The sequence below is a fragment of the Cetorhinus maximus genome, chromosome 23 (genome assembly GCF_964194155.1).
Source record: "Cetorhinus maximus chromosome 23, sCetMax3.hap1.1, whole genome shotgun sequence".
Lineage (NCBI taxonomy): Eukaryota > Metazoa > Chordata > Chondrichthyes > Lamniformes > Cetorhinidae > Cetorhinus > Cetorhinus maximus.
This window is the reverse complement of record NC_135901.1, coordinates 58076727-58095631: the sequence shown is the minus strand read 5'-3', so window position 1 is coordinate 58095631 and position 18905 is coordinate 58076727. Positions and strand designations below refer to the sequence as shown.

Genomic DNA, 18905 nt, shown 5'->3' with positions numbered 1-18905 from the left:
CGCCCTGTAGCACATTGACCCATCAAGATGGCATCCGCGCATGCGCCAATCTCCACATTGCCCCTATAAAGATGGCGGCCGTTAACTCGGGCATTTCTCCTGCAGCGCCGAGCAAACCCGGGGATGGTGGCTTCTTATTGAGGGATTGGGGCCGTTACCGTGAGTTTATGAAGCTTCCAAATTCATCCGCCGACCCTATCTCTGTTCACGCGTTTATTTTCGGTTCTGGATTTGCACTCGGGCTTTGTAAAACCCGCATTTTAAATCCGTTCGCTGGAGCTCCCGTCTGTCTCCACGGACTGCGCATGTTTCGACACCGAATGATTGGCGGCAGCTCCGGACCAATAGGAAGAAGGGGCGGAATTGGAGGACCGAGCGCGAGCAACTGGTCCTCCAGCCAATCGGAGTGAGAGGGGCGGAGCCTGCTGGGAGTGGAGCATGCGCAGTGTGGGCGGGGGACCGGGACGAAGGCGGTGGAATATTTTTGCCAATAATTGATATAGATTTTTCTTTTCCCGCCTATTTCCATTATTTTTAAATGTATTTTCATCCATTGTTTTATCTCTACCTTTTAGCCTATTTCGATCCCTTCCCCCCACCCCCACTAGGGCTATCTGTACCTTGCTCGTCCTGCTTTCTACCCTTAATTAGCACATTCCTTAGATAATGTCACCACCTTCAACACCTCTTTGCACTTTTGTCTGTGACATCTTTTGGTTTTCTCCACCTATCACTGGCCCTCTATCCAGATCGACTTGTTCCCCCCCCCCTCTTAAACCAGCTTATATTTCACCTCTCTTCTATTTTTACTTAGTTCTGTTGAAGAGTCATATGGACTCGAGACGTTAACTGTTTCCTCTCAGCAGATGCTGTCAGACCTGCTGAGTTTTTCCAGGTATTTTTGTTTGTGTTGCGGTGGAATTTAAAGTCCAGCGGGTGAGAAAGGGCCGAGTGCAGGAGAGGAATGGAGCCGGAGGGTGGACTGGGAGGATTCACAAACACCCGGTGTAGGACTCCAAACCCGGATTACAAACTCCCGGAGCCCAGTTTATACCGAGTGTTTGGAAACTCCTTTTACAGGGGGTTAGAAGGGGAGGATTTACACACAGCAAACTCAAACTAAGGGAAATATTTGTCTCTTTGGACTGACCTGCTGAAACACATTGAATTCTCACTGGCGAGAGGCTGTTCAGTTGCTCACAGTGTGGTAAGAGGTTCAGGACATCATCCCACCTGCTGGGACACCATTCACACTGACAAGAGACCTTTTAATTTAAGTGTGAGAAGTGCTTTAAAAGGTGTGAGGAACCATGCGTGGAAATTTGCTAGTGCTATCGGTGGGCTCTTAAACTAATTTGGCATGGGGGTGGGATACTGAGTGGAGGTATAGTAGGGGGTGATGTACAGACAAGTATATAAGAAAAAACAAGTCAGTCTGGAAGGCAGAGTGTACAAAGTCAAGTTAAGGCACAAGGCAACATGGCAAGGCTGGATGACATTTATTTTAATGTAAGGAGTGTTGTGAGTAAGGCAGATGAGTTGCAGATGCTGATTAACACATGGGGATATGATATCATTGCTATCACGGTGACATGGCTGAGGGAGGGGCAGGACTGGCAGCTCAATATTCTGAGGTATAGAATCTTCAGGTGAGACAGGAAGGGGGCAGAGGTTGTAAAAGAGATGGTGGTGTCACAATATTGATCAAGGAGTCAATTACTGCAGTAAGGAGGGATGGTATCTTAGAAGGTTCCTTAAATCAGGCCGTATAGGTAGAACTTAAAAACAGAAAGGGGGCAATCACATTGTTGTGAGCATACTATAGACCCCCAAACAGTCAGGGAGAGATAGAAGGGCAGATATGTAGGCAAATCTCAGAAGTGTTAAAATAATAGGGTAATAATAATCGGGGATTTCAACTTCCCCAATATTAACTGGGATAGACAAAGTGTGAAAGACTTTGAGGTGGCAGAATTCTTCAAATGTATCCAGGCGAGATTTTTAAGCCAGCACATAGAAAGTCCTACAAGAGAGGTGCTGGACCTGTTAGAGAACAAAGCTGGGCAAGTTGTAGAAGTATCAGTGGGGGAGCAGTTCAGTGATAATGACCATAACTCAGTAAGATTTAAGTAGTTATGGAAAAGGATGAAGATGGATAGAAAATAAGGGTTTTGAATTGGGGAAGGCCAATTTCAATATGATAAGACAGGACCTGGCCAATGTGGACTGGGAGCAGCTACTTGTAGGAAAATCAACATCAGAGCAGTGGGAGTCATTCAAAAAGGAAATAGTGAGAGTACAGGGCCAACATTTTCCCACAAAGGACCAACAAGTCCAGAGAAACTGGGATGTTGAGGAATTGACAGGATTAGATAAGGGGGGAATAAAAGGTAAGCTTATGGTACATACCGAGGGCTTAAAACAGCAGGAGCCCTTGATGGGTACAGAACGTGTAGGGGGTTAAAGAAGAAATTAGGAAGGCGAAGACGGGGCATGAAAAACACAGCTGGGTGAAATAAGTTAAAATCCAAAGGCATTTTATAAGTATATTCAGGGCAAGAGGATAACCAGGGAGAGATTAGGGGCCATCAGGGACCAAAATGGCAATCTGTGTGAGGAGCTGGAAGATGTAGATGAAGTTTTAAATGAGTACTTTGCATCTGTATTAACTATACAGAAGGACGATGTAGGTATAGAAATCAGGGAGGGGGACTGTGATATACTTGAACAAATGAGTATTGAGAGGGAGGAGGTATTAGCGGTTTTATTGGGCCTTAAAAGTGTATTAATCCCCAGGCCCAGATGAGATGTATCCCAGGTGCTGTGGGGGGCAAGGGAGGAGCTTTCAGGGGCCCTGACATTAATTTTCAAATCCTCTCTGGCCACAGGAGAAGTACCAGAGGACTGGAGGACAGCCAACGTGGTATCATTATTAAAGAAGAATGGTGGGGATAAACCAGGGAGCTAATAGGCCAGTGAGTCCAACATCACTGGTAGGGAAACTTTTGGAAACGTTCTGAGGGACAGAATTAATCCCCATGAGGAGTGGCAAGAATTAATCAAGGATAGTCAGCATGGCTTTGTCGGTGAGGGATCATGTCTAACAAATTTGATTGAATTTTTCGAGGAGGTGACGAGGTGTGTAGATGAGGGTAGTTCAATTGATGTAGTCCACATGGAATTCTCTAAGGCTTTTGACAAGGTCTGGCATGGGAGACAGGTCCAGAAGGTAAGAGCCCATGTGATCCAGGGCAATTTGGCAAATTGGATCCAGAATTAGCTCAGTGTCAGGAGGCAGAGGGTGATGGTCAAAGGTTGTTTTTGTGACTGGAAGCCTGTGTCCAGTGGCGTACTGCAGGGTTTGGTGCTGGGTCCCTTGTTGTTCTTCGTGGACATTAATGATGTAGACATGAATGTAGGAGGTATGATCAGTAAGTTCACAGGTAACACAAAAAAATCACTAGTGTGGTAAATAGCGAGGAGGAAACCCTTAGACATATAGACAGGCTGGTCAGATGGACAGAACAGTGGAAAATGGAATTTAATCCCAACAAGTGTGAGGTGATGCATTTTTGGAGGACTAACTGGACAAGGGAGTACATGATGAATGGTAGGACCCGAGGAAGTACAGAACCTTGGTGTGCATGTCCATAGATCCTTGAACATAAGAACATAAGAACTAGGAGCAGGAGTGGTCAATTCAGCCCCTCGAGCCTGCCCCGCCATTCATTACGATCATGGCTGATCTCATTTTGGCCTCAACGCCAATTTCCCTCCCTCTCCCCATAACCTTTCAACCCATTATTAATTAAGTAAGTGTGGTGAAGGTGCTCACACAATGCTGTTAGGTAAGAAGCTACAGGTTATTCACCCAGTGATGAGGAAAGGACATTGATATATCTCCAAATCAACAACAACAATTTGTGTTTATATCGCACATTTATTCTTATATAGTTTACCAAGACATTTCACAGAAATGTTAGAAACCAAGGAGATACTCAGGCAGGTGGCCAATAATTTGGTCAAAGTGGTCGGTCTGAAGGAATATCTTAAAGGATGCAAATGAGGTAGAGAGGTGGAGAGGTTTAGGGAGGGAATTCTAGAGTCTTGGAAACTGACAGAATGGCAACCAGTGATGGAATTATTAAAATCAGTAATTCTCGAATTCAAGAAGAGCAGATATCTCGGGAGGATAGTGAGGCTGGAGGAGGTTACAGAGATAGGAATGATCAAAACCGTGGAGGAAAACAAGGATGAGAATGTGAAAATTTAGGTGCTGCTTAAATGAGTGCCTTCAAATCATTTGTATAGTTTGTGAATGGCTGTGGGCCAAGCACTGATCCTTGCAGTATCCCACAAATAACAGCCTGTCATCCTGAGAATGAGACATTTATTCCGACTCTGTTTTCTGTCTGTTCACCAATTCTCAATCTATAACAGGATATTACCCCAATCCCATGTACTTGATTTCTGTTTATTGACATACTGTGCTTTGTTTAGTAACCTTCTCTCTCTGTCTCTCTCACTCCTCTCTCTCTTTCTCTCTCTGTCACATTGAATTCTCCAGCCCAGCGAGTTGTGGATGCTCCATCATTGAATATATTTCCGGCTGAGATGGAGAGATTTTTGGTCTCTCAGGGAGTCGAGGGATATGGTGAGTGGGCGGGAAAGTGGATTTGAAGCCCAAGATCAGCCACGATCGTATTGAATGGTGGAGCAGGCTCGACGGGGTGTTAGGACTTCTCTTGTTCCTATTTTGTATGTTCTTATGGAGGCCAGAGTCTTGTGTAGGCCCAGACCGGTTGGCAGGTTCCCTCCCCTGAAGGACATTAGTGAACCAGTTGGGTTTTTATCACAATCCAGCAGTTTTCATGGTCACTTTTTCCTCGTGCCGGCCCCACAAATTCCCAGATTCATTCAGCTCAATTTCACAACCTACCTGTGTTTTTGTGGGTTATCTCTGTTTTACTGTTTTAAATCAATTTCACAGGGTATTAGAGGGGGAGGATTTGCAGTCAGGAAACTGAAACCAAACATCACATCAGGATCTGATGGAGTCGCCTAATTTATCTTGAACTGAGTATCTTCAGATTTTGAACATGGAAGGAAAAAGCACCGTTCACAGTGGGGAGAAACCGTACACGTGTTCTGTGTGTGGACGAGGCTTCAGCCGATCATCTGACCTGAAGGAGCATAAATGCAGTCACAGTGGAGAGAAACCGTGGAAATGTGGGGACTGTGGGAAGAGATTCAAATCCCCATTGGAACTGGGAACTCATTGGTGCACTCACACTGGGGAGAGACCATTCACTTGCTCTGAGCGTGGGAAGGGATTCACTCAATTAGCTAACCTCATGGGACACCAACGAGTTAACACAGATGAGAGACCTTTTAGATGCCCACAGTGTGAGACGTGCTTCAAAAGTTCTGTGGAACTAAAGTCCCATCAACGTGTTCACACTGATGAGAGACCGTTCAGGTGCTCTCTCTGTGGGACTGGGCTCAGACGATCATCTCATCTCATCGCACACCAGCGAGTCCACACTGGAGAGAGACCGTTCACCTGCTCCAAATGTGGGAAGGGATTCACTCAGTCATCCAGCCTGCTGCTGCACCAGAGAGTTCACACTGGAGAGAGGCCATTTACCTGCTCCGAATGTGGGAAGGGATTTAGTCAGTCATCCGATTGGCTAAGACACCAGAGAGTTCACACTGGAGAGAGGCCATTTACCTGCTCCGAATGTGGTAAGGGATTCATTCAGTCATCCCACCTGCTGCTGCACCAGAGAGTCCACACTGGAGAGAGACCGTTCACCTGCTCCAAATGTGGGAAGGGATTCACTCAGTCATCCAACCTGCTGCTGCACCAGAGAGTTCACACTGGAGAGAGGCCATTTACCTGCTCCGAATGTGGGAAGGGATTCAGTCAGTCATCCCACCGGCTGAGACACCAGAGAGTTCACACTGGAGAGAGGCCATTTACCTGCTCCGAATGTGGGAAGGGATTCATTCAGTCATCCCACCTGCTGCTGCACCAGACAGTTCACACTGGAGAGAGGCCATTTACCTGCTCCGAATGTGGGAAGGGATTTAGTCAGTCATCCGACTGGCTAAGACACCAGAGAGTTCACTCTGGAGAGAGGCCATTTACCTGCTCTGAATGTGGGAAGGGATTCAGTCAGTCATCCAACTGGCTAAGACACCAGCAAGTACACAAGTAACTGTCGTGATGGGATTTTACTCTTAATAACATTCAGGACTGAAGTATGTTCAATATAGTGTGTTTCTGTAGACATTAATAAACTCCAGCCCACTTAGATAAAAGTCAAATAAATCAGCATTGTGTTAAACACAATGCGTTGAACCTTTTTACTATTTTTAACAAGTTAGTTCCTTTTTGATGTTAATAGACTCCAGCCCAGTTACAGATTCTGTATAAAATTGGAATAAATCAGCTTTGCGACGAACAGTTGAGCCGTTTTGATATTTCTAGCACAAGTTAGTTCCTTTTGAAGGGCTCTCCCTCTCCCCTGTCTCCTCCATCCTCACCTCCAGCAACAAGTGCGAGGAGCTCATGGAGCTTCTTTGTCACTAAGATTGAGACAATCTGATCAGCTGCTTCTGCTGTTTCCCTCCCTTCCACTAGCCCACCGGGACAAACTATCTCTAAAGACCCCCCTTGTCCAAGCCTGAACTCGTGATTAAATGACAAAGGGGATGATGGTGCAAGGCAGCATTGGGTGATAATGAGACAAGGAAATAAACTAAGGGGACAAGTGGAGAAACAACACAGGCTCAGAGGAGGGATAAATGGTAAAAGAAGAACCATTACCAGCACCTACTGTCAGGAAAAAATGGGAGCAGTGGTTATGATCTGAAATTGTCAAAATGAATGTTGAGTCCAGAAGGATGTAAAGTGTCCAATGAAAGATGAGCTGCTGTTCCTCGAGCTTCAATTGAGCTTCATTGGAACAGTGCAGGAGGCCGAGGTCAGAGTGGGAGTGGGTGGAGATTAAACTGATAAATGACCAGAACCTCAGGGTCACACTTGGAGACTGAAAGGCGATGTTCCACAAAGCAGTTACCCAATTGGGATTTAATCTCCTCAATGTAGAGAAAACCGCACTGTGGTCAGTGAATAGACAATACTGAATAGCAAGAAGTACCAGTAAATCACGGTGCCCCTTGGAAAGTGTTTTGGGCCCTGGAATGAGGGAAGGGAGGAGGTGGACGGGGGCTGCTGCATCTGCTGTGCTTGAATGGAAATGATTCACACTGATGTTCATAAGAACAGAAGAAATAGGAGCAGGGTTGGACTAAAAGGCCCTTTGATCCTGCTCCACCATTAAATGTTCTTCCAGCTCAACTCCACTTTCCCATCCTATCACCATATCCCTTAGTGCCCAAATATTTATGGATTTCCATCTTGAACATATCAAGATGGAGAACAACAGACTCAGTGCAACTATTAATCTGGGAAATGCACAAACAAGGTGCATGTGAATTACAAATTCACCTTTTCACTGCTTGGTAATCATGTTAAATGAGCTTTACACTGGCCCCATGCTGAAATCTAGTCATTCTCTGACAGGTATTCTTAATGGTATAATTAGCAAATTTAGAATGAAAAATACCCTCTGCTTCACTGTAAAGCTGAGAGACAACTTTGTAATTGATTCATTATGTCACATACTGGCTCATTAGATCTGCTCATTTCATCTAATCTTATTTTCAGCTAATTGGAGAATGGTTGAAACAGGGGATGGTGAATAACAGCTCGAAACCACAGTCCCCTCTCCCACTGCCATAATGATCCTTACAATATACAGGAATTTGGGACAATGTGACTTTGATGCTCAGATTAGCTCTGTCTCCATATTAGAGGAAGGAGCGAAGCACTGGGGACGGTGCAAAAACATTTACTGGAATGATGCCAGAATTGGAAAATATTTCAAATTCACAGAGATTTAACGGATTGAAAAGTTTTTCTCTGGAAAAGAAAGTGAGGAATGACCTGACTAAGGCCTTTAAGATAATGAAAGGGGTTGACAGGGTAGACAAGTGGAAGAGTTTTCCACTTGTAGATGGTTGAGAATAAATATACGTTAGACATCAATAAATCTAATGCACAATTCATATGCAACTTCTTCAATCAGAGATAAAAGCAGAAAATCATGGAAATACTCAGCACATCCAGGAAAATCTGTGAATTGAGAAATAGAGTTAAGTTTTCAAGTATGCTCACTGATGCAGTGCAGTTCTGATGGACAGTCACAGCCCTGAAATTTATATACATCTTTCACTCTCCACAGACACTGCCAGATCTGCTGAAAATTCCAATATTTTGTTTTTTTATTTCAGATTTACAGCACCACCTTTCTCTAACTGTGGTTGAGAATGTAGAGCTCATTCTCAGAAGGGTTTGAGATCCCAGTGTGAGCTGAAACTCATGTTGCAAAATCACACCATGAAATCACACCAGCTGAATGTGGAAATGGATTCACCTCGGTATTCCATTTTCTGACACAGCAGCACAGTCATACTTGTGGGAGACCATTCAGATACTTCATGTATGCAACCCTTTGCTCACTGCCCACCTGCTAACACTCCAGTTTTAGAAGGTCAAAGGATTAGATCCACAATTGCTACATTCCAACTGACAAGACAGAGTGTCAGTAGTCAGAGTATGGGAAGAAAAATCACTTGTCTGCGCCGCTGCTGAGACTCCAGTGAGTTCAGATCTAACTGTCAGGGTTTGTTCTGTTGTTAATTACACCCAGGTCATAACTATGGTGGAGGGGCCGTGCACTATGGTTGCCATATCAATATTCATAATTTTATGCATGGCCGTTCTTAGTTGGTGGAGCGATTTGTCTGGTTAATTCCGATAACGAACGAGACTCCTCAATGATAAATAGTTACGCGACCCCCAAGCAACTGATTTCTTCTTCGCCGATGCTGCCAGACCTGCTGAGTTTTTCCAGGTAATTCTGTTTTTGTTTTGGATTTCCAGCATCCGCAGTAGCTTTTAGTTTTTATATTCATAATTTTATATATTGGCCCTATGGCGCCAATCATCATCGGATAATAAAACATAATTATCTTATCAGAAAAGGCCGTTCAATGGCGGTACGTTTACCCAGGATTCAGTGGGGGGCAGAATGTGCTCTATCCTCACGACAGGCGGTCCTCGTGCACGCGCAGTAGCTGGCACTGACTGATACATGCGCATTGCAATCTCTGACTGGAGCATGCGCAGTACCATCAGTACCTGGAGCTGGTGGAAGACGCTGAGAAATGGCGAACACAGGCGGGTAAAAGGAGCCGGTGTTTGGGGAGGGATGGAGGGGGAGGGGAGGCTTCATGAAGACCCTGTAAAGGTCTGAAATCTTGAATAAGAAGCTACCGGTCCTGCGGTTACACCGAATGGAAAGGGGACAACTCTGACCCGCGTCTCCTCTCGGAGACAGGCCCGAGTTAACAACCGCCATCTTTATAGGGGGCAATGTTCAGCAGGGCGCATGCGCGGCCATATGGTCCAGGTCGCAGGAGGAGAGAATGTTGTTCATTTCTATCCTGGACTGACAGGAATGGATTTTGGAAACTCCTTTTACAGGGGGTTAGAAGGGGAGGATTTACACACAGCAAACTCAAACCAAGAGAAATGTTTGTCTCTTCTCAATTTCTAACTTGGACTGACGGTTAGTGTTTTTTGTAAATTTCTGATATTGGATCTTAGAAGTGGAGGGTTGACAGACGGGAAACTCAAATCAAACATCAATTCAGATCTGGCAGAGTCACTCGATTTGTGAGGACCTGAATATCGTCGGCCTTTAAATCTGGAAGGTAAACAGTTGGCCTGTCTGTCTGTGGGCAAAGGTTAATTGTAGAAGAAAGAATAATTAACTGGGGAAAGCCAACTTCAATAGGGTGAGAATGGATCTGACCCAGTAAAGTGGAATCAAAGGTCGGCAGGAGAAACTGTAATTGAGGAATGGGCTGCCTTAAAGAGGAAATAGATCAGACATAGTAATGACATATTCTTACAAAGGAGGAAGGTGTGGCTAACATATCCACAGCTCACTAAATAAGAGAAGAGATTAAGATGAAGATGAATAAATCTGCTAACAGAGATATCAGGTGGCTAATACAACCGAGAGACAGGATAAAGAAAGAATATTCAGAGAGAAATTGGAAAAAGAAAGTAAGAGAAGCAAAGAGAGAGTATGAGAAGAGACTGGCAGCTAACATGGAAGGAAATCAAAACGCTTTCTCTGGCTGATACCTAGTAACAGGGTGGTAAAAGGAGAAAGGGGCTGATTAGGGATTTAAGCAAAGGTGATTTACCCATTGGCACAGGGGGCATGGATGAGGTATAAATGAATATTTGGCATCTGTCTTTACCAAAGAAGATGATGCTGCACAGGTCATGGTTAAAGAGCAGGTAGTTCAAACACTTGTGGTGTTTAATATTGATAAGGAGAAGGTATTATATAGGCTGTCTGATAAAGTTGACAAGGCACCAGGATTGGATGAGATGTATCCAAGGATACTGAGGGAATTCAGAGTGGAAATTGTAGAGACACTGACCATATTATTCCAATCTTATTCAGACCCATGAGTGGTGACAGAGGACAGGAGAATTGCAAATCATACACCTTTGTTCAAAAAGGGTGTAATGATCAGCCCAGCAACTACCAGACCAGTCAGTTTAACCTTGGGAGTGATAATTCTGTACAAAATTAATAGTCACTTAAGCAAATGTGGGCTAATTCAGGAAAGCCAGCACAAGTTTGTTAAGGAAAAATCATGTTAAACTAACTTGCTTAAGGTTTTTCAAGAGTTAACAGTGTGGTTGATGAGGGTAATGCTGTTAATGTGGTGCACATGGTCTTCCAAATGGCATTAGGTGAAGTGCCACATAACAGACTTGTGAGCAAAGTTATAGCTCATAGAACAAAATGGGCAGCAGCAACATGGGTACAAAATTGACTGAGTGACAGGAAACAGAGAGTAATGATTTTTCAGAATGGAGGAAGGTTGAAAGTGGATTTCCCCAGGAGTCAGTGTTAGGACTCCTGCTCCTATGACCTAGACCTTAGTGTTCAGGCACAAGTTTGAAATTTATGGACACAGACTGTGTAGAAGGTCCTTTCTCTGGTGGACCTTAGTGAACCAGTTGAGTTTTTGTGACAATCCAGCATCTTTCGTGGTTACTTTTTCCTAGTGCAGGCCCCACAAATTCCCAGATTCATTCAGCTCAGTTTCACAACCTGCTGATGTGGGTTCTCTCTCACTCCCTCTTTCTGTTTTAAATCAATTCCACAGGATATTAGGAGAGGATTTGCAGTCAGGAAACTGAAACCAAACATCACATCAGGATCTGATGGAGTTGCACAGTTTATCGTAGTCTGAATATCATCGGATTTTGAACATGGAAGGAAAAAGCACCGTTCACAGTGGGGAGAAACCGTACGCGTGTTGTGTGTGTGGACAAGGCTTCAGCCAATCATCTAATCTGGCAGGACATAAATGCAGTCCCAACAGGGAGAAACCGTGGAAATGTGGGGACTGTGGGAAGGGATTCAATTACATGGAAAGACATCGGTGCAGTCAAACAGCAGAGAGACCGTTCATCTGCTCCGACTGTGGGAAGGGATTCACTCGTTCATCCTACCTACTGAAACACCAGCGAGTTCACACTGATGAGAGACCTTTTAAATGCTTGGACTGTGGGAAGTGCTACAAAAGTTCCTGGGAACTGATGTCCCATCAACGTGTTCACACTGACGAGAGACTGTTCAGCTGCTCTTACTGTGGGACTGGGTTCAGGCGATCATCTCATCTGACTGTGCACCAACGAATTTACACTGGGGAGAAGCCATTTATCTGTTCCAAGTGTGGGAAGGGATACACTCAGTCATCCAACCTGCTGAGACACCAGCATGGTCACACTGGAGAGAGGCATTTCACCTGTTCAGAATGTGGGAAGGGATTCACTGATTCATCCCATCTGTTGACGCACCAGCGAGTTCACAGTGAGGAGAGACCTTTTCAATGTCCAGACTGCGGGAAGTGCTATAAAAGTTCCGGGGACCTGATGTCCCATCAACGTGTTCACACTGACGAGAGACCGTTCAGGTGCTCTCACTGTGGGACTGGGTTCAGGCGATCAGCTAATCTGATTTCACACCAGTGAGTTCACACTGGGGAGAGGCCTTTCACCTGCTTTGAGTCTGGGAAAGGATTCACTCAGTCATCCAACCTGCTGAGACACCAGCAGGTTCACGAGTAACTACAGTGATTGAGTTTTGCAACTGAACCATGTTTCACTGGGGTCTGTTTCTGCTGATGTTAGTAAACTCCAGCCCAGTTATAGGTGTTAATGTTCTGGATAAAAATAAAATCATTAAGCTTTCTATTAAATAGATGATGTTGAATCTTTTTACTGTCCCTAAGACATTAGTTCCTTTTGAAGGGGTCTCCCTCTCCCCTGTCTCCTCCATCTTCACCTCCAACAACAAGTGTGAGGAGCTCATGGAGCTTCTTTGTCTCTAAGATTGAGACAATCCGATCAGCTGCCTCTGCTGCTTTCTTCCCTTCCACTAGCCCACCGGGACAAACTGTCTCTAAAGATCCCCCATGTCCGAGCTCTGAACCCACATCTTTCTCCAGTTTCTCTCCCATCTCCCCTTCCTGCCTTCTCAGAGCTCACTTTGCCCATGAGACCCACCTCCTGCTCCATCGACCCTATTCCCGCTAAACTGCTGATCACCCATTTTCCCCATGTTCACTGATATTGTTAATGGCCCTCTTTCTTCAGGTACTGTCCCTGTCACCTTCAAATCTGCCATCATCACCTGTCCTCAATAAAACCAACACTTGACCCCACGATCCTATTAAACTCCCGCTCCAGCTCCAACCTCCTTTCACTCTCCAAAGTCCTGATCATCTCCCAAATCCATGTCCACATTTCCCAGAACTCCATGTTTAAATCGCTCCAATAAGATCTCTGTCCCTGTCACGGTATCGAAATAGCTCTTCCCAAAGTCACCAATGACACCCGATGTGAATGTGACAAAGGAAAACTCCCTCATTGTCCTTCTCGGCCTGTCTGCAGCCTCTAACAACGTAGACCAAACCGTCCTCCTCCAATGCCTCTGCACTGGTGGCCAGCTGGGTGGGACATGATGAAACAATGTACAAACAATTCAAGGGCTGACTGACTTCAAGAAATAACTGGACAAACTGGGAATGTCACCGTTACAACAAGGAGAGTCCCTGGTTTCAGTGAATGAACCGACAGAAGGGTGTTGTGGAGAATCTAAAACACTCGACGTGAGTCAGCTGTGTGATGGAAAAGCAACATTAACGACAAATATGGGGATACAGGAGAGCTCCAAAGACATCTCATCGATACAAGTTTCTCCCGTACGTTTGGAGTATTTTGTAGACGTTACAGCATTGATGATGATTACAGAATGAACCATGTGCCCTTGTTTATAATTTCCATCCTGTACGTTCATGCCTATGTAGAAATGGTCTGCACCCATAGCTGGTTCCTCTGTTATTCCCCTCCCACCGCACACCACAAGTGCACTTCCTCTGACATTCCCGACTTTCTAGCTCCTTTTCACTGTCTCCCTTTCCATCAAAAATCAGCAAATTGTTAAAAAAATCAACGTAAAAATAGTGTCTAACCTTGTAATCCGGACATTAGCAAGAAGTCTCCTTATGTCCCCGTTGGACATCTGTCCATTCGACCATACCCTAATCCTTCTGTTAGTCCTAAATTAACCTTGTCAGTCAGACTAAGCAGAATTATTAACTTGAAGCATATATTTGTTAATGACGCATTCCCCCCTTTCAAGGGTTAGGACAGGTTAGGAAGGTTCATATTGTCATCATTCAGAACAACCCAGATTATAAAGGAACAACTGATCTCAAAGACAACCTCTTGTAGTGTGTGTGGAGGGGGTGTGCTGAATCAGGTTTAAATGGGTTAAATGATATATGTTTTCTATATTAGACAATCACATTAAAATCTGGAACTCAGATGGGGATATGGATTTGTGTTAGGTGGGAAGATCTGGATCAGTGTATTACTCCAGGAAGCCTAATGATCAGAGGGACAGTATTTCAGAACTGATTCCTGTGATAGCAGCAATCCCATTGCTGTCTGTGAAAAAGACCAATGGAAATATTTAAAGTGCAAACCATATGTGTGTTGGAGGATGTTGTACACAAGGAATTTGTGAATTATCTGAGGATAATAGTGAGGGGAAAGGAATGGATCTGGAAAGCAGCAGACACTTCATGTTGCTCCAGGAGAAGTGGGGCCTGGTTGTGTAGGTGTCAGGTTTTACACAGCACACAGTCAGCCTGTGGTTTCACCCTGGATGAAGGATCTCTGAATCGTACCATTCACATCACTGGATAAGATTCTCAGGAGCCATGTTGTCTGCTTGGAGAGGAAGGTTTGTGTTATAGCTAATGAGAAGCAGCACAGACAACCACACACAGAGACCCACACACACATTCTCTGTCTGTCTCACACACTCAGACAACCTCTCCACACCCACACACATTTACACACACTTCCACACTCAGGGACACACCCGCACCCATACAAACAGACACATGAGGACACATCCTGTCCTATCAGGTGGACAACACCGACCACAGTGACTAAAACTGGGGATAAAGTATTGGTGCCTGTGAAGAACACTGTTTTTGGCACATTCAAGTCAACATCACCCTCCATAGCCTGTGAGCGGTTTTGACCATCCAATCTCACCCCTTTCTCTGAACATTAAATCTACATTGAATAACATCTGGGACAGAGGCTACAACACAATTAGAACAATGAGCTGTCTATTGCCAGTTTTGGTGACAGTGGGAGGTTGTAAAATTTCAGAACAACATCTGTGGATAATTACAGCCTCTAATTTTCTCTTGGAATGACTGAAAATGTCAATTCCTCTCATGTTGATGGTCTGTTTGATGAGAGAATTCTGAGACAGGTCACACAGAGAAAGAATATAATGTTGTTTTGACTCTGTATCCAATATTCCATTGAGTTTGTTCATTGCTGCCCCAATATCCTGAGATATGTTCCTATGTTCAAAAGGAACTAATTTGTGTCAGCAATATTAAAAAAAACTCAATACACCATGTGTTTAACACAAATCTGATTGTTATCCAGAATATAAACCCCTATAACTGGGCTGGAGTTTATTACCATCAGCAGAAACAGACCCCAATGAACATGGTTCAGACCTGGATGTGATTCACAGCAAAATCCAATCACTTGTTAATTGTGAACTTGCTGGTGTCTCAGCAGGTTAGCGACTGAGTGAATCCCTTCCCACATGTGAATGGCCAGCATAGGAATGGCCTCTCTCCAGTGTGAATTCGCTGGTGTACAGTGAGTTGAGATGACCACCTGAACCCAGTCCCACAGTGAGAGCACCTGAACGGTCTCTCGTCAGTGTGAACACGTTGATGGGACATCAGTTCACTGGAATTTTAAAGCACTTCTCACAGTCTGGGCATTTAAAAGTCCACTCGGCAGTGTGAGTTTGTTGATGTGTCTGTAGGTGGGATGACTTAGTAAATCTCTTGCCACACTCGGAGCAGCTGAACAACTTCTCCCCAGTCTGAACCCGCTGGTGTCTCACAAGGTTGTTTGAATGGGTGAATCTTTTCCCACACTCGGAGCAGCTGAATGGCCTCCCCTCAGTGTGAGTTTGTTCGTGTCTCAGCAGGTTGGATAACTGAGTGAATCCCTTCCCACACTCCGTACAGGTGAATGGCCTCTCCCCAGTGTGAGTGTTCTGGTGTATTGTGAGTTCTGATAAATATGTGCTTTCTTTACCACCTGATCCACCTGTCCTGCCACCTTCAGGGACCTGTGGACATGGACTCCGAGGTCTCTCACTTTTTCTACCCCTCCTAATATTCTCCTGTTTATTGTGTATTCTCCAGCTTTGTTTGCCCTCCCCAAATGCATTAGCATGAATTTTCTTTCTCTTTTACAGCTGATTTAAAGTTGCAGATTTTGCTCCGAAGATTAAGTTGGGATTGATATTCAAAGTTAACTATTTTACTGCAGAAACAACTTCAGCTGGGAATCAGTGAATTAAGGGGAAAGATCCCAGACAGCGGCTCTGCAAGGCACACTGCAGGCCCGACAGCTCAATCAGCTCCACTCTCAGCTCAGGAGAGCTCAACAACTCCACATCCTGTCCACAGGGGAGATCTCCTGGTGCAGTGGGACCAACACTCGTGCTTTAACTAACACCACCAAAAAAAGCCTGGATTAATCTGTTAAGTCTGATTGCTGTTTGTGGAATCTTACTGTGCACAAACTGGTTGTCGTGAAACAGCAACAACTTGTATTCATATAATACCTTTAATGGAACAAAATGTGCCAAGGTTCTTCACAGGACTTTCATAAAGAAACATTTGACATCGAGTCACATGGGTCGATATTAGGTTAAATAGACAGAACCTTGATTGGAGAGGCAGATATTAACAAGCCTCTTTAATCAGGAGAGAGAGCTGGAGAGGTTTCGGGAGGAAATTCCGGAACTTTGCACCGAGGCACGGCCACCGATGGTGGAGTAATTAAAATCAGGGATGCTAAAGAGTACGGGATGAGATAGCACAGATATCTCAGAGGGTTGTGCGACTGGAAGTTACTGAGATAGGGAGGGACGTGGCCATGAAGGGATTTGTTAACAAGGTTACGAATTTTAAAATTGAGGCATTGCTTGAACAGGGGCCAATTTAGGTCAATGATTACAGGGGTGAAGGGTGAACAGGACTTGGCCTGATAAAGCTCACGGACAGCAGAGTTTTGGATGATCTCATGTTTCTGTGTGGGGCCGGGTTGAATGTGAGGGGCCGGCTAGGAATGTATTGGGATTGTCAAGTCAAAAGGTAACACGGACATGGATGAGGGTTTGAGCAGCGGATGAGCTGGGGTCAGGTGGAGACAGGCGACGTTTTAGAGATTAAAATATCTGGTGTTAATGATGGTGTGGATATGTGGTCAGAAACTCACCTTGGGGTCAAATAAAAGACCAAGATTGTGAACAGTGTGGTTCAGCCTCAGACAGTTCCCAGGGAGAGGGATGGACTCGGTAGTTAGGGAACGGAATTTGTACTGGTGACCGAAGACAATGGCTTTGGTCTTCCCAATTTTTGATTGGAGGAAATTTCTGCTCATCCAGTACTGGATGTGGGATAAGCAGTTTGATAATTTAGTACCAGTGGAGGAATGGAGAGGGATGGTGGTGAGGTAGAGCTGGGTGTTGTCAGTGTACATTTGAAAACTAACACGGTGCTTTTGGATGATGTCACCGAGTGGCAGCATGTAGATGAGAAATAGGAGGGGCCAAGGATAGCTCCTTGGGGGACACCAAGTACAAGGATTTTGGAGAGGAAAGTGAGATTGGAGATGGGGTGGTAGTTTGAAAAGATGGTCAGGTCAAGAGTTTATTTTTAGGATGGGTGATGACGATAGATTTGATGATGAGAGGGACATTACCAGGAGAGAGAGAAACATTAACAATATCAGCTAACATGGGGAAGTCGGATAATCAGCAGTTTGGTGAGAATAAGATCAAGGGAGCAGAAGGAGGGCCTCATGGACAAGAGGAGCACTGAGAGGACATGAGGGGAGATGGGAGAGAAACTGGAGAAAGATGCGAGTTCAGAGCTCAGACAAGAAGGAACCTTACAGACAGTTTGTCCCAGTGGGCTAGTGGGAGGGAGGGAAGCAGCAGAGGCAGCTGATCGGATTGTCTCAATCTTAGTAACAAAGAAGCTCCATCGGCTCCTCACACTTGTTGTTGGAGGCGACAGGGGAGAAGCAGAGTATTGGAGATATTACAAAGATTTGACACACCTTGTATTTCACACCAAGTTGACTTAATTGATTTGTATCAACAATATTAGCCTCTATAACAGGGCTGGAGTTTATTAACATCAGCAGAAACAGACCCCAATGAACATGGTTCCATCCAGGATGTGATTAACTACAGTAATTGGATTTTGCTGTTACTTGTCAACTTGCTGGTGTCTCAGCAGCACAAATGACTGAGTGAATCGCTTTCCACACACAGACCAGCTGACTGGTCTCTCCCCAGTGTGAACTCGGTGGTGTTTCAGTGGGTAGGTTCAATGAATGAATCCCTTCCTACAGTCAGGGCAAGTGAGCAGCCCCTTCTCCAGTATGAATTCGCTGGTGTCTCAGCAGGTTGGATGACTGAGTAAATCCCTTCCCACACATGGAACAGGTGAACGGCCTCTCCCCAGTGTGACTGCGCTGATGTACAATGAGGTCAGATGATTGCCTGAACCCAGTCCTGCAGTGAGGGCACCTGAGTGGTCTCTCATCAGTGTGAACACGTTGATGTAAGATCAGATCCTGGTAACTTTTATAGCACTTCCAGCAGACTGAGCATGTAAACTGTCTCTGGTCTGAATGAACCAGCTGATGTCTCAGTAGGTGGGATGACCTAGTGAATCCCTTCCCACACTCAGAGCAGGTGCACGGTCTCTCCCCGGTGTGAACTCTCTGGTGTGTCAGCAGGTTGGTTGAACTAACAAATCCCTTCCCACAGTCGGAGCAGGTGAACGGTCTCTCCCCAGTGTGAACTCGCTGGTGTGTCAGCAGAGTGGATGACTGAGTAAAACCCTTCCCACACTCAGGGCAGGTGAATGGCTTCTCCCCAGTGTGAGTGCGTCGATGAGTTTCCAGGTCAGACGGGTAATTAAATCCCTTCCCACAGTCCCCGCACTTACACGGTTTCTCCCCAGCGTGAGCAGCGCTTTCTGCTTCCATGTTCAACGGCTGATAATATTCAGGTCCTGATGAATCAAGTGACTCTCTCAGG

The 18905-nt window shown here is 45.1% G+C and overlaps 1 protein-coding gene across 1 annotated transcript in view; it reads left to right on the top strand.

Moving 5' to 3' along the window:
• Nucleotides 1-71: 71 nt before the first annotated feature.
• LOC144698062 (uncharacterized) overlaps nucleotides 72-18905 on the top strand; it is a 121742-nt gene continuing 102908 nt past the window's right edge. The window contains 2 exon segments of the mRNA XM_078569991.1: nucleotides 72-406; nucleotides 5471-5673. Coding sequence (XP_078426117.1) covers nucleotides 72-406; nucleotides 5471-5673 — 538 coding nt within the window.